The 16408-nt window shown below is 47.1% G+C and overlaps 1 protein-coding gene across 4 annotated transcripts in view; it reads left to right on the top strand.

Annotated features, from left to right (window-relative positions):
* Positions 1–16408, top strand: part of lats2 (large tumor suppressor kinase 2) — a 191339-nt gene that overhangs the window by 159541 nt on the left and 15390 nt on the right. For all 4 annotated transcript variants that reach the window (XM_072476837.1, XM_072476840.1, XM_072476838.1 and 1 more), the window contains exon 6: positions 6757–6939. In XM_072476837.1, coding sequence (XP_072332938.1) covers positions 6757–6939 — 183 coding nt within the window. The remainder of the gene's footprint in view (positions 1–6756; positions 6940–16408) is intronic.

The raw sequence follows: 16408 nt of genomic DNA, 5'->3' as shown, positions 1-16408 counted from the left end.
TACTGATCCTACCCCCCACATAGTTTTCTATGTTGTTTATATAAATGACGAATCATAGAGGACGCTGCACAGATCCCTGTGATACGCTAATGGACACTGGCTTCCAGTCTCTAAAGCAACCATCTGTCATCACCCTTTGTCTCCTACAACTAAGCCAAATTTGAATCCACCGTATCAAATTACCATGTATCCCACGTGCATTTGCCTTCTTTATAAGTTGTCAAAGGCTTTGCTGAAATCCATGTCATAGTGAGTTTGAAAATTGATGTCAGCTGGTTCTGTGTAACAATGGGCTCTCATCTGGGGCGGGATTCTCCGACCCCACGCCGGGGTCGATATTTGGCGGGGCTGCGCCGGTCGGCGGGCACCCCCCGCCAATTCTCTGGCCCGCGATGGGCCGAAGTCCTGCTGCTGGAATGCCTGTCCCGCCGGTGAGAATCAAACCACCTCTCTTACCGGCGGGACTAGGAGGTGCGGGCGGGCTCCAGGGTCATGGTGGGGGGGTGTTTGGTACTTTACTTTGGCGGTGTTGAAGATACATTTCTTCTGCCGGAGGCAGATACCGGCTTCTGCCAGATGCAGATGCCGTGCCTCGGGTTCCCCCACAGTGGCCTGGCTTGCGATCGGGGCCCACCGATCCACGGGCGGGCCTGTGCCGTGGGGGCACTCTTTTCCCTCCGCCTCGGCCACAGCCTTCACCATGGCCGACGTGTAAGAGACACCCCCCCTGCGTATGAGCAGGGGATGACGTCAGCAGCCGCTGACGCTCCCGCACATGCGCGGACTTCCACTGGCTGGCGAAGTCCTTTCGGCCCCGGCTGGCGTGATGCCAAAGGCCTTTCACCTTTCTCAAGGTGAGGGCTTGGCCCCTAAATGTGCGGAAAAATCCGCATCTTTAGTCGTTCCCGCCACTCCGACCCGCCAGGACCCCCTGCCCGCCGGGTAGGGGAGACTCCCGGCCCATATTACTAGCACACTGAGGGGGTGTTGTAATTGAGTAGCAAGACGCGAGGTGAAGAGGCCATTGCCCACTCTGATGAAATTGGGGCAGGGGACGTCAAGGACACCCTTCCTGTTCAGATCAATAAGTAGCCAATTAAATGCCACTTAGGCCTTGGTACTTTACTTTGGCGGTGTTGAAGATACATTTCTTCTGCCGGAGGCAGATACTGGCTTCTGCCAGATGCAGATGCCGTGCCTCGGTCCGGTTTTGCAGGCACCCCTGGACGAGCCCGTGATCAGGACGTCGTCTAGGTAGACCGCCACACAAGGTAGGCTTCGCAGCATATTCTCCATTACGCGCTGGATATTGCGCATGCAGAGGAAACCCCAAAGAACAGGTATTTTCATACAACCACCGGTGCGTGTTCACGGCTATGCAGCGTCTGGACTCAGGGACTAGGACCAACTGGAAGTAAGCATGACTCATGTCGAGTTTTGTAAATGTGCAACCTCCTCTGAGCTTCGCATAAAGATCCTGGATCCTAGGGACTGGATAACAGTCCACTCGAGACACAGGGTTGACCATCATCTTCTAGTCACCAGATCAGTGCACTGATCCGTCAGGCTTCATGACCAGGATGACTGGCGCTATCCAGTCGAAGAACTGCACCGGGCATATGATGCTCAAACTCCCCATCTGGTCCAATTCAGCATCTACCTTGGTCGTAAGGCATGCAGGTCAGGCGAGATGTAGCGCAGTTGAACATTTTGGGAGTCGTGACCACAATTCCATAAGTTTTAGGGTACTTTTGGATAGGGATGAGGGTAACCCTTGTGTAAAGGTGCAAACTGGGGAAAGGCAAATTATGATAACATTAGACAGGAATTGAAGAATTTGGATTGGGTGCGGCTGTTGGAGGGTAAATCAACATCGGACATATGGAAGTTTTTCAAGCGAAGTTGATTAGGATTCAGGAAAGTCACGTTTCTGCGTGAACAAAGGATAAGTCTGGGAAGTTTAGGGAGCCTTGGATAACAAGGGATATTGTGTACCTCGTCAAAAAGAAAAAGGAGGCTTTTGTGCAGTCTAGATGAGTGGGGACAGTCGAAACCCTTGCGTATAAAGAAATTAGGAGGGCGAGGAGGAGTCATGAAAAATCCTTCGCAAGTAGGATTAAGGTGAATCCCAAAGCGTTTTATTCATATGTAAAAAGCAAGAGGGTGGCCAGGGAAAGGATTGGACCACTTAAGGACAGTACGGGGGATCTATGTGTTGAGCCAGAGGAAATGGGCGAGGTACTAAATGAGTACGTTTTGCATCAGTGTTCACCAAAGAAAAGGAATTGTGGAAGATGATTCTTGGATAGGGTGTGTGGACAGTCTGGATCATGTTGACACCGAAAAGGAGGAGGTACTGGGTCTTTTAAAAGATATTAACGTGGATAAGTCTCCTGGGCTGGATGGGATTTACCCCAGAATACTGAGGGAAGCAAGGGAGGAAATTGCTTGGGGCCTTAACCGACATCTTTGTATCCTTATTGGCTACAGGTGAGATCCCAAAGGACTGGAGAATAGCTAATGTGATACCGCTGTTTAAGAAAGGTAGCAGGGATAATTCAGGAAACTATAGGCCGGTGAGCCTCACGTTGATTGTAGGTAAATTATTGGAGAGAATTCGAAGGGACAGGATTTATACCCATTTGGAAACAAATGAACTCAGCGATAGACAGCATGGTTTTGTGAAGGGGAGGTTGTGCCTCACTAACTTGATCGGGTTTTTTGAGGAGGTGCAAAGATGATTAATGAGGGGTGGGTAGTGGATGTTGTTTACATGGACTTCAGTAAAGCCTTTGACAAGGTGCCTCATAGCAGACTGGTACAAAAGATGAAGTCACACAGGATCAGAGGTGAGGTGGTAAGATGGATACAGAACTGACTCGGTCACAGAAGGCAAAGGGTAGCAGTAGAAGGGTGATTTTCTGAATGGGAAATTGTGATTAGTGGTGTTCAACAGGGATCTGTGCAGGGGCCTCTGTTGTTTGTAGTACACATAAACGATTTGTTGGAAAATGTAGCTGGTCTGATTAGTAAGTTCGCGGATGACACCAAGGTTTAGAACATAGAACATACAGTGCAGAAGGACGGCATTCGGCCCATCGAGACTGCACCGACCCACTTAAGCCCTCACTTCCACCCTATCCCCGTAACCCAATAACAACTCCTAACTTTATTTTGGTCACCAAGGGCAATTTAACATGGCCAATCCACCTAACCTGCACGTCTTTGGACTGTGGGAGGAAACCGGAGCACCCGGAGGAAACCCACGCAGACACGGGGAGAATGTGCAGACTCCACACAGACAGTAACCCAGCGGGGAATCGAACCTGGGACCCTGATGCTGTGAAGCCACAGTGCTATCCACTTGTGCTACCGTGCTGCCCATTTGTGGAATGGCAGATAGTGTTGAGGATTGCCAGAGGATACAGCAGGACATAGATAGGTTGGAGAATTGGGCAGAGAAATGGCAAATGGAGTTTAATCCCGACAATTGTGAGGTAATGCATTTTGGTAGGTCTAATATAGAGGGGAAATATAACGTAAATGGCAAAACTCTCAGGAATATAGAAAGTCAGAGAGATCGGGGCGTGCAGGTCCACAGATCTTTGAAAGTGGCAACACAGTGGACAAGGTAGTCAAGAAAGCATACGGAATGCTTGCCTTCATTGCACAGGGCATTGAGTATAAAAACTGGCAAGTCATGCTGCAGTTGGTAAGGCCGCAATTGGAATATTGTGCTCAATTCTGGTCACCACACTACCAGAAGGATGTGGAGGCTTTGGAGAGGATGCAGAGGAGGTTTACAAGGATGTTGCCTGGTCTGGAGGGTGCTAGCTATGCAGAGAGGCTGAATAGACTCAGACTGTTTTCTTTAGCACAACGGAGGTTGAGGGAGGTCTACAAGATTATGAAGGGCATGGATAGAGTGGATGGGCAGGCACTCTTCCCCAGGTGGAGGGGTCAGGAGGCATAGGTTTAAGGTCGATGGGGCAAAGTTTAGAGGAGATGTGCGAGGCAGGTTTTTTACACAGTGGGTGGTGAGTGCCTGGAACATGTTGCCAGGGGAGGTTGTGGAAGCAGATACATTAACGCCGTTAAAAAGGCATCTTGACAAATACATGGATAGGATGGGTATAGAGGGATACGGCACAAGGAAGTGCTGAGGGTTTTTGCCAAGGTTGGCATCATGACCGGTACAGGCTTGGGGGGCCGAAGGGTCTGCCCCTGTGCTATATTGTTCTTTGTTCTTTGAGCCATGGGGTCCACTTCCATTCGGGCCATAGCCCCTTTGGTGCCCAAATCATCCTGGAATACTGATGGAAATTGTGTCAGAACCCCTTTAGGGTCATGTGGGTGCATGAGGCACACCCGCTGCCAATCTAACTGCAGGTGACATAACCAGTCACGCCCCAGCAAGCTCGAACTGCTTCCATGGACCACCACCAGAGGACGATTTGCAGATTTTTGACCATACTCGACTGGAACAGTTGAAGTGTCCGCTATTGCCAGTGCTTCCCCCCGTTTAAGTGACTGGCCTTGCGTTGGTGTCCAGCAATGGTCAGTGATTGAAGACAAGACAAAATACGGTCGAACATACGATGACTGACTATAGACACTGCCGCCACAGTGTCAGGCTCCATGCAAATTGGGTGACCATTAAATTGCAGTGAGATCTGTATGAGCGCCAATCTTGGTGCAGTCACGCTGTGTAACTGCTGGCAGATGCTGTCATCTTCTTCCACATCATAAGCCTTGTCACATGGGAGATGGCCGCGGGTGGGTAGATCCTCGTGGGGCCTACTGTTCCCCTGGTCTCTGCGGCCTATTGTGGCCCCTGCTGGTCAGTGGTTGTATTCCTGCTCCTCATGGTTGGAGGGGAAAGTCCAGCGACTTTCCCAGCCTCTATTACGGTGGCCCATGCTATTTTACTTTCAACACAACTTTCAGTATTACCGAAAAGCGAGACATATTGCTGAAGCTTTTTTGTCTTGCACTCATCAGGACAAAAGCAAGAATGCCAAATTTCAAATGATCACGACAATTTATACATCAGGGAAAAAGACTGATGGTTGGCAAGCCAACTCTGCTTGGCTGAGGCATTGCCACTGAGAAAGCAATGAAGAACTATAGGCTCCCCAAGCACCCTGGTCATTGAAAAAAGGTGCAAAGCTTGAACATAATCCTTTTTAAAACATAAATTTAGAGTACCCAAATATTTTTTTCCAATTAAGGGGTAATTTAGTGCGGCCAATACACCTAACCTGCACATCTTTGGGTTGTGGGAGTGAAAACTACGCAGACACGAGAAGAATGTGCAACTCCCCACAGACAGCGACCAGGGGTCGGGATCGAACCCAGGTCCTCAGCGTCATCGGCACCAGTGCTAACCAATGTGCCACTGTGCCGCCTTTTGAACATATTCCTTGATTTTATATTGCTAATGAAGTTTACAACCCTTTCTCCAGCATTTCTGTCCCTATTAAGGAACTCCCTTATTGACCAGCTGACTCCAACCTTTTTTCATCTGGGAATTACATATATAATTTAAATATTACATTGAAGTAAGTGAATGCCCTTTGGCTCTACCGCAAATCTAATGATCGATTATCCATAGTTCTTGCAGGCCATTAGAGACCCCAGATGGTTGGGTGCAAGGCAGGGTGGTACCTGGAAACCTTGCCATTGCCAGTCTGGCACCCTGGCAGTGCCCAGGTGACACAGTGCCAGGCTGGCAGTGCCAGCATGCCCACATGCCAGGTAGGCAGTGCCAGCATGCCCACATGCCAGGTAGGCACTGTAAAGGGTGGGGCCGGAGGTGGGGATGGGGGTCAATAAAATGGGCGGGGAGTTGAAAATGGTGTTGCTGCCGTTCAAAATGGCATCCCGATCTATGAGGAGCCGTTCCTGCTGGCAAGATCAACTCGTCAGCAGGAAATAGAGTGTAGGCTCGGCAGGGATAAACACCCCAAGGCCTCAAAAATGGCTAAGTGCCATTGAATAGCAGGGCGATTCTTGGCGTTGGAGCCGCCGAGAAACCCCGCCAAGCGCACACAAAAGCGAAATCTAACTTTTCTTTCCTGAATTGCACCTATAGCATTTCATTCAGCATTCTTTCCAAACAGTGATTGTGTGTCTTTGCACTGCACAGCGGAGTGGGACATAGCTACTGATACCATTAAGATATATTGAGCAACTTAAGCAATTTATGGGCCTTAATCCTCTGCAACCAACTTTCTGAGAAATGGGCATCATTGTATTGTTAGCCATGTCTTTCTGATATGAATGTATACAGTAACAGTGCTAAATAACATGGTTACAATATTGGGTTCATTGTATTTTTAAATCCCGAATCTTTTATACGATTCTTCTCTGATGTATTACTTTAGTATTTTTTCTTGTATTGAGGCTGTTCATTTTGTATTTCATTATCGAAAGATTTATATCATGTGCCAGTCATTTAAATGGAAGATAGAATAAGGCATGAAATGTAATTTATGAGACTTAAACACAGGTGTCATTTTGAAACTGTTGATTTTCCCAACTCAAAAATATCAATGTAAATAATTGTTTAGATTAATGCAATTTAGATCGATTATTCACATCTGCATTCTGTCAAGGTACCTCAATTCTCATCGCTTGATCGCAGGACTTAAACATCTCGACTCAGGTTAACAAAAAATAGTAAGACTAAGCAAAACATTTTGTTGCGAAAGGAGTTTTTAGTTTAATCTGTTTTATTTCCCAATTTACAAAAAGGGAACCATGACAGACAGGACAGCATGGAACCAAGTGATCTCTGGGGGGACTTATCTGACTGTAAATGTGGCGACAGGTTAAAAACCCTTGAACAGAGGGCTGCGCGACAACACCAAAGGTGCCTCGCCCATTCATTGGTTGGAACTCCAAACTATATAGCCCCTGAGGTTCTATTACGAAAAGGTTAGTGTCACAGAGTTTGTATGATTTCAGTATATTTTTGAAAGAAATAAATGACATAAAAGTATTCAAATCAAAATTCTTCAGCCATTCTGGCAAACTCCGCCCGACCTCTAGCAAGGGTTCACGAGGACAAAGCAGCCCGCTTGATTGGCACCCCTTTCACAAACATTCACTCCCTCCATCACCGACGCACAGTAGGAGCAGTGTGTATCATCTACTAGGAACACGCCAAAGCTCCTTAGGCAGCACCTTCCAAATCCACAACCACTACCATATAGAAGGACAAGGGCAGCAGATACATGGGAACACCACCACCTGGAAGTTCCCCTCCAAGTCACTCATCATCTTGACTGGAAAATATATCGTCGTTCAGTCACTGCCACTGGGTCAAAATCCTGGAACTCCCTCCCTAATAGCACAATGAGTGTACCTGCATCATTTGGACTACAGCAGTTCCAGAAGAAAGCTCACCACCACCTTCTCAAGTGCTATTAGCAATGGGGAACAATTTCTGGCCTAGCCAGCGAAGCCCACATCCTGAAAATTAATTTTTTTTAAAGAATGGCCAAGATCCTGACAGTCTCAGATTTCATGGGTCCCAGCCACTCAGATGCAGTGGTGAGGCAAAACCACCAGCTGCCCCTCTTAAGATCATTGGTATAAGGGAGAAGGACTGAGGAAAAAGACACTCACTTCCATCTCAGCAAACATTGGCTAGTGTATCAAAACTTTGACAAGGAGCAGAGTATGTATATTTCTTCAAACTACCATGACCTGCTCTTCTGGCTCTTCTGATTTTAATTGGGTCAGCAGTAGAATTCAGCACTAGGCATGGCTACAAAACTTTGCACAGTACTCCAGGTGTGCTCTGACCAAGCCCTGTAATTTGAGTAAATTTCCTATACTTGAATCCTAGCCCCTTGTAATATTGCTCTGTTATCACTTCCTTAAAAGTGAATTCTAGCATTTTCCCGATGACTGATTTTAGGCTAACTGGAATGGAGTTTTCCGTTTTCTCTCTCTCCTTTTTTACATAGTGGTGCTATATTTGCTTCCTTCTAATCCTCTGTAACCATGCAAGATTCTAGGAAACTTTGGAAGATTTGAGCCAATGGGCGGGATTCTCCTGTCTCCAATGCCAAAATCGCGTTCAGCGATCGGCCGGATAATCCACATTGGCGCCGAAATTGGGGGCGGCGCCGTTTTTGCCATTCCCACGCTGATGTCAGCACTTAGTCTCAAAATCAGAGAATCCAGCCCAATGTGTTCACTATCCTTGGAGCCACCACTTAAAACTCGATATACATTAACGGGCTGATAGAAGGAACTGAGGGCATTGTTGCTAAGTTTGCAGATGATACAAAGATATGCAGAGGGACAGGTGGTGTTGAAGAAGCGGGGAGGCTGCAGAAGGACTTGGACAGGCTAAGCGAGTGGGCAAAAAAGTGGCAGATGGAATACAATGTGGAAAAGTATGAGGTTATGCACTTGGCTAGGAAGAATAGAGGCATAACTATTTACTAAATGGGGAAAGGCTTCATAATTTGAAGCACAAAGGGACTTAGGAGTCCAAGTTCAGGGTTCTCTTAAGGTTAAAATGCAGTTTCAGTTGGCAGTTAGGAAGGCAAATACAATGTTAGCATTCATTTCAAGAGGGCTAGAATACAAGACCAGAGATATACTGCTGAGGCTGTATAAGGCTCTGATCGGCCCCCATTTGGAATATTGTGAGCTGTTTTGGGTCCCGTATCTAAGGAAGGATATGCTGGCCTTGGAGGGAGTCCAGAGGGGGTTCACAAGAATGATCCCAGATATGAAGGGCATGTCATACGAGGAGCAGTTGAAGACTCTGGGTCGGTACTCGATGACGTTTAGAAGGATGAGGGGGATCTCACTGAAACTTATAGAGAGGCCTAGATAGAGTGGATGTGGGGAAGGTTTTTCCACTAGTAGGAGAGACTAGTACGCGAGGGCACAACCTCAGACTGAAGGGACAATCCTTTAAAACTAAGATGAGGAGGATTTCTTCAGCCAGAGGGTGGTGAATCTGTGGAACTCTTTGCTGCAGAAGGCTGTGGAGGCCAAATCACTGAGTGTCTTTAAGACAGAGATAGATCGGTTCTTGATTAACAAGGGGATGAGGGGTTTCGGGAAGAAAACAGGAGAACAGGGATGAGAAACATATCAGCCATGATCGAATGACGGAGCAGACTCGATGGGCCGAATGGCCTAATGCTGCTCCTATAACTTACAGTCTTATGGATCTCAGGTAAGCAAGGCTGAACAGCCTTCTGTTGGTTCTGCCATGTTCGTAGACACCCGCTGTGGATGACCTGAAGACATTCTGTGGCAGTGAAGAGAATGATATGCCAAAAAGCGTTGGTGCCAGAAAACAACCTTGTTTGATCCCACAATCTTGTGGGGTTCTGATATTGCCCAGTTATAGCTGACCCTATCCATCATGCTGCCATGGTAATAAGATATCAGTATTGTAAGCCTTTTCTTTTAACTCACTTACTGCCCTTAAACGCCTTATTCTGTCCTATGTTATCCTTTATTGTCAGGGCCACTGCGCACCACCATCCCTCGACCCCCACCACCACCTTTTCTATTCTGTCTCTCTTTTTGAAATCTCAAGACCCCTGGAATATTTAATATTTGACCATTTTCCCTGACTTGACCACACTCATTATGCTGTGTTCCTTCCAGTCACTCCCTGCTTATCTTAAACCAAATCACTACACCACTCAATACTCCTTAGATTTATAAATTTGCCCTCACTTGAACTCTACTTGCTCCCTTTTTATTTGATCTACAGCATTGGTTGGAATTTTACGATCACATCGCAGCAGGGGCGGGGCAGCATAACACAGTGAGTCCTTCAAATCTCCATTGACTTTGGCAGGACCAGAAAATTCCACCGGCAGGAGGGGCCATAATATTCTGCCCTTAGTTATTTGGTTTGATATGACTCTGGTCACTGCCTGGTTTAAACAGATCCCTCCCAAAATATCGCCAATATGTCCCAAAATATTCCTCTTTCTCCAATACTGGAACCAGAACCCCATGAATTGAAACCTCCTCTTCCACATCACTCTTTGAGCCACATATTCAATTCTCTGATGTGTTTGACCTGATATCAATTTGTGCATGATAGTAGTACTCCAGAGATGATTACTTTTGAAATTCTGCTTATGAATTTGGATCCTAGCTCCTTAAACGCTCTCGGCAGAACCTCATTTCTATTTCTACCTAATTCATTCATTTCTATGGTGACCACGACAACTAGATTGCTCCTGCTGCTCCAAAGTTTTTCTCCAGCACAAAGTTATATAATCCTGGGACAGGACAGGCAACCCAACCTTTGAATTCCCAGTTGTAGTTGCAGAGAACAGTACCAATCCCCTTGACTGCATTGTCCCCTGCTACTACCACATTCCTTTTCATTCCATCACCCACATGGTGCTGTGGTCAGTTTATTCATCCACCCTACAAACTTTGCCTTCATCCACACAAACCTCTCACCTGCTGGATAAGAACAAAGGCCAAGGCTCTTCCAACACTGCAACTGGGGTCTCCTTACCTGCCTGACCTGCAGTTGTATCCTCCTATTCTTGAACACCGGTATCACTATTTAACCTAAGAGGTGTGACTGCCTTCTGGATCAAAGTGTCCAGTTAACTCCTAACTTCCTGATGCCCCATAATAGCTGTGCCACAGATTCCATCTTAACAACTCTGTGAATTAAAGTTTGTTGAACTGCTGCAGATGTGGTTGTCCAAGATCACAATGCTATCTACAAATTACCAGATGCCCTAACTGTCGCACATCACCTGTATTGCTATCACTGTTTGTTCTTTTTTCATTTAATTAATTAAAGCTTCATAATTTTTTTTTAATAAACATTTTATTGAGGTGTTTTTTTGGTTTTACAATGACAAAATAAACAATATACATAAGTCTGTAAACATAGTGCAAAAAAAGCCTGCTACCTCCCTTGCAGGTCCACCTTTATTAATACCCCCCCCCCTTCTCTGCTGTCGATTAATTTTCTGCAAAGAAGTCGACGAACGGTTGCCACCTCCGGGCGAACCCTAACAGTGACCCTCTCAAGGCAAACTTGATTTTCTACAGACAGAGAAAGCTAGCCATGTCAGTAAACCAGGTCTCCGACTTCGGGGGCTTTGAGTCCCTCCAAGCTAACAGTATCCGTCTCCGGGCTACCAGGGAAGCAAAGGCCAGAACATCTGTCTCTTTCTCCTCCTGGATTCCCGGATCTTCCGACACCCCGAAAATCGCCACCTCCAGACTCGGTGCCACCCTTGTTTTTAACACCGTGGACATGACATCTGTAAACCCCTGCCAGAATCCCCTGAGCTTTGGGCATGTCCAAAACATGTGGACATGGTTCGCTGGCCTCCCCGCACACCTTGCACACCTGTCTTCTGCAACAAAGAACCTGCTCATCCGGGCCACTGTCATGTGAGCCACCTTGAACTGTATCAGGCTGAGCCTGGCACATGTTGTGGACATGTTGATTCTACTCTACGCATCCGCCCAGAGACCATCCTCCATCTCTCCTCCTAACCCCTCCTCCCATTGCGCTTCAACTCCTCAGTCTGTGTGTCCTCTGACCCCATGAGGTCCTTATAGATGTCGGAGACCTTCCCTTCTCCCACCCTCACTCTGGAAACTATCCTATCCTGAATCCCCCTTGGTGGTAGGAGCAGGAAGGTTGAGACCTGTCTACGTAGGAAGTCCCGCACCTGCAGGTATTTAAATTTGTTTACCCTTGCCAATCCGAATTTCTCCTCCAGCTCCCTCAAGCTAGGAAAGCTCCCTTCTATAAACATATCCCCCATCCTCTCAATTCCTGCCCTCTGCCATCTCCGAAATCCCCCGTCCATCTTTCCCGGGGCAAACCGGTGGTTATTATGGATTGGGGACCAGGCCGATGCTCCCTCTGCTCCCACATGCTTCCTCCATTGTCCCCAGACTCTCAGGGCTGCCAACACCATGGGGCTGGTGGAGTACCGTGCCAGCGGGAGAGACAGAGGCGCCGTTATCAACGCCCCCAAACTGGTGCCCTTACATGAAGCCACCTCCATACGCTCCCATGCCGACCCTCACCCTGCCACCCACTTCCTGATCATGACTATATTCGCCGCCCAATAATAGTTACTGAAGTTTGGCAGCGCCAGCACGCCCTCTCCCCAGTTCCGTTCAATCATCCCCTTTTTTACTCGCGGGGTCTTGCCCGTCCATACAAAGCCCGTGATAACTTTGTTAACCCGTTTAAAGAAGGAGCGCGGAATAAAGATGGGGAGACACTGGAACACAAACAGGAATCTTGGAAGGACCGTCATCTTCACCGTCTGGACCTTCCCAGCTAGTGACAGCGGGAGCGCGTCCCACCTCCGAAAATCGTCCTTCATTTAGTCCACCAGACGGACCAGATTAAGTTTGTGTAACCGTTCCCATTCCCGCGCCACTTGAATGCCTAAACACCTAAAACTTCCCCCTACCACTCTAAATGGCAGTTCCCCCAATCGCCTCTCCTGTCCTCTTGCCTGGATAACAAACGTCTCGCTTTTCCCCATATTCAGTTTGTACCCCCAGAATCCTCATGATTTCTTCCACCCCCCACTGGGTCCGACACATACATGAGCAGGTTGTCTGTGTAAAGTGAGACTCTGTGTTCCACTCCCCCTCCGGACCAACCCCTTCCAGTCCCTTGAGGCTCTCAGCGCAATTGCCAGCGGCTCTATAGCTAGCGCGAACAACAGTGGGGAGAGGGGGCACCCTGCCTCGTTCCCCGGTGTAGCCTAAAATAGTCCGATGTCATCCTATTCGTCTGTACGCTCGCCACAGGAGCCTGAGACAGTAACCTGACCCAGTCAATAAAGCCCCGTGAGAATCCGAACCATCCCAGCACCTTCCACAAATATTCCCATTCTACTCGATCAAAAGCCTTCTCTGCGTCCATTGCGACCACTACCTCCACCTCCCCACCTTCTGGGGGCATCATGATCGCATTTAGCAACTTTCTTACATTGGACACCAACTGCCTTACCTTTAAAGCTTAGTAATTAATCGACTTTTTTTAGTTTAACTAATTGCTTCATCTAAGTTAAGTGATAGATTAAATTTAAATATTCACCTGTAAGGGCGACATGGTGGCACAGTGGTTAGAACTACTGCATCACGTCGCAGAGGACCCACGTTCAATCCCGGCCCTGGGTTGCTGTCTATGTGGAGTTTGCACATTCTCCCTGATGTGCAAGGTTGGTGGATTGGCCACGCTAAATTGCTCCTTAATTGGAAAAAAAAAGAATTGGGTACTCTAAATTTATAAAAGTAAATAAATAAATAAATATCTACCTGTAATTTATCAACACTCCTTTTGCTGTGATGTCACTTTGCGATTTTTCTACTACTCTCTCCTAGACCTTGCCCTTTTCTTAGATCTTAGGTATATATGTCTGCATAAAGAATACTAAGTTTTCAATGCTTAGATACGTAAGAAATGTAGCTCTAATTCCTTGGCTTTTTCCAATCTTTTCTCTATACTGAAAATACACCACTTTTGGAGCTTTTCCATATATGCTTGTTAGGTGAATTGGAAGTTCTGAATTCTTCCTCAGTGTACCCGAACAGGTGCCAGAGTATGGCGACTAGGGGATTTTCACAGCAACTTCATTGCAGTGTTAATGTAAGCCTACTTGTGACACTAATAAAGATTATTATTATCAGTGGCTGTTTCCTGCCACTACTCCATTTAACTCCCTGGTGCTCGGGGTTCCTGCACTTTTTAACCAGTTACTGCACCCTGTAGTTAATCGTTGTAAAGCTTTTCTTGTGCCTCTCCACATCCCCTGAAGTAGAGGGTACAGTCTCGTAGTATCAGTTGCCTTCATTCAATCCCCCACACCTGCAACCAAGAGTGCATGAAACCAATTATAATGCCCAAACATCAAGATAGCACTCATCCGAACATAGTACTTAACAAAACCAAGGTGACTTGGGCCAAGGAGAAACAATGCTTCACAAATAAAGATGGACCAGTCTATTGAAGATTATAGGTCGCAATGGGCTATTGTTGTAGAATTTCTTCATGGGTGGTGCCTTGACCCATTCATGTTCAGGTGCTTCATCAATGATCTTCCTTCAGTCAGAAAGTCAGGAGTGGTACTGTTTTCGTGTTGAGTTCCATTTTGAATTTCTGAAATAAGGAAGCATTCCATGCCGGGACCTGGAAAACATCCAGGCTTCAGTTGGCAGGTGGCAGGTAACCTTTACACCACGTAAGTGCTGGGTAAACACCATTTCAGGCAAAAGAAAGTCCAGCATTTTCCCTTGATCTTCACCAAATTCCCAACTGGCAGCATCTTGAGAGTCACCATTGACTAGAAGCTGATCTGGATCAGTCATGTCAACACCGTGACTACAAGAGCAAGTCAGAAGCTGAATAATCTGCCACGAGTGGCTCACTTTCTGACCTCTGAACGTCTCTTCAGAATGTGGAAGTCAAAAGTGCAACCTAATACTTATCTGGATGCGCTCAACTAGGAATTTGTTTAATTCTCTGCTGTGGTCAATGAAATTTAACGATTAGATTTCAAATCTGAAATCTTTCTGCTGTTTATGACTTCTTGACTCAAGTATCGCATAGGAAGGTGCATGGAATGCCTAATCAACATACAATTCTTCTGCCATTGTACTTGATTTCCCCCAAAATGCAATATACTGCAAATAGTTTCTTGAATGTACTCAACTGCAACCTGGGGCGAGATTCTCCGACCCCCCGCCGGGTTGGAGAATCGCCGGGGGCTGGCGTGAATCCCGCCCCCGCCTGTTGCCGAATTCTCCGGCACCGGAGATTCGGCGGGGGCGGGAATCGCGCTGCGCCGGTTGGCGCCCCCCCCCCCCCCCCCCCCCCCCCGCGATTCTCCGGCCCGGATGGGCCGAAGTCCCGCTGCTAGGATGCCTGTCCCGCCGGCGTGGATTAAACCACCTACCTTACCGGCGGGACAAGGCGGCGTGGGCGGGCTCCGGGGTCCTGGCCCCGGGGGGTGCCCCCACGGTGGCCTGGCCCACGATCGGGGCCCACCGATCCACGGGCGGGCCTGTGCCGTGGGGGCACTCTTTTCCTTCCGCCTTCGCCGCGGTCTCCACCATGGCGGAGGCGGAAGAGACTCCCTCCACAGCGCATGCACCAAAGGCCTTTTCCGCCAGCTGGCGGGGCGGAAATTAGTCCGGCGCGGGCCTAGCCGAAGCCCTCAAGGTTGGGGCTGGGCCCCCCAAGATGTGGAGGATTCCGCACCTTTGGGGCGGCGCGATGCCTGACTGATTTGCGCCGTTTTTGGCGCCGGTCGGCGGACATCGCGCCGATACCGGAGAATTTCGCCCCTGATCTCTGCAATGGCTCATGTTTGTATCATAGAACATTTTTATTCCCTCTGCTTCCAAAAATTAACAAAAATAAAGCAAAGTAAAAACCTTCTAAAAATACTTTGTATGTTGCTTGAAGTATACAGAGCTACTTTGAAAATGTTCTGAGTATTTTTTGAGTCATATATTCAAATTGGTTTCATTGACCTCTTTTTCTATTTATTTCATCCCTTCATTATTTCCTTTATATCCCTTCACACGCTACATAACCCACTCTTCAGCATAGGTAAAATCAGGTAAATGGCACAAATTTACCGACAAAGGAGTATGAGTAATAACTATGGTTAGTGATACTTTCACTTCACTAACATTCAAAGCATATAGAAAAAATCTTGCATTTATATAAGGATTGATTTTAATTTCCAGTGGTGGTGGTAGTATAACAGGATCTGTTATATGCCTAAACCAATCTTTGGGCTGATACAGAAAGGAAGTATCTTGAAGATAAATGCATCACAGGCCACATCCTCTTTCATCACCTCCTGACTTTACAATACCAATACTTTTCCAACTTGCCTCCTATCCTTTAGCTCATCCAAAACTCTGCTTGTCTGTATCCTATCGAGCAATAAGTCCCATTTACCTATCACTCCTACCCTTGACGGCCTACTATTGGTTTGCTTGCAAGTCTCGTAAACTTAAAATGCTCAACCTAATGTTAAAAGCCTTCATGACTGTCCCCCTTTCTATTTCTGTATCCTCCTTCAGACCCTGCCCGTAAACTCTCAATTCTTCTGATTTAAGCCTCTTGTGTATCATCTCTGCTGCTCCCTTTACTCCATAATTGGTAGCCGTGCCTTCAGCAGTCAGAGCCTCAAAGATTGAAATTCAATCAATACGATACCACTTCCCTCTTCCAGTTTGAGACCATCCTGAAAGAAGTGAACATTAAAAAGCACCACCTACAGGATTAAGGGGGGAATGCTATTTCAATAAACTACGGCCACATACTAAGTTTAATATATAACAGATGTTCAGTCCATTGTATCTGTGCCAGCTATTTGTTTGAGGAATTCAA

This window comes from Scyliorhinus torazame, chromosome 15, assembly GCF_047496885.1.
Source record: "Scyliorhinus torazame isolate Kashiwa2021f chromosome 15, sScyTor2.1, whole genome shotgun sequence".
In the NCBI taxonomy this organism is placed as follows: Eukaryota; Metazoa; Chordata; class Chondrichthyes; order Carcharhiniformes; family Scyliorhinidae; genus Scyliorhinus; species Scyliorhinus torazame.
This window is presented reverse-complemented; position numbering and strand designations above follow the sequence as displayed.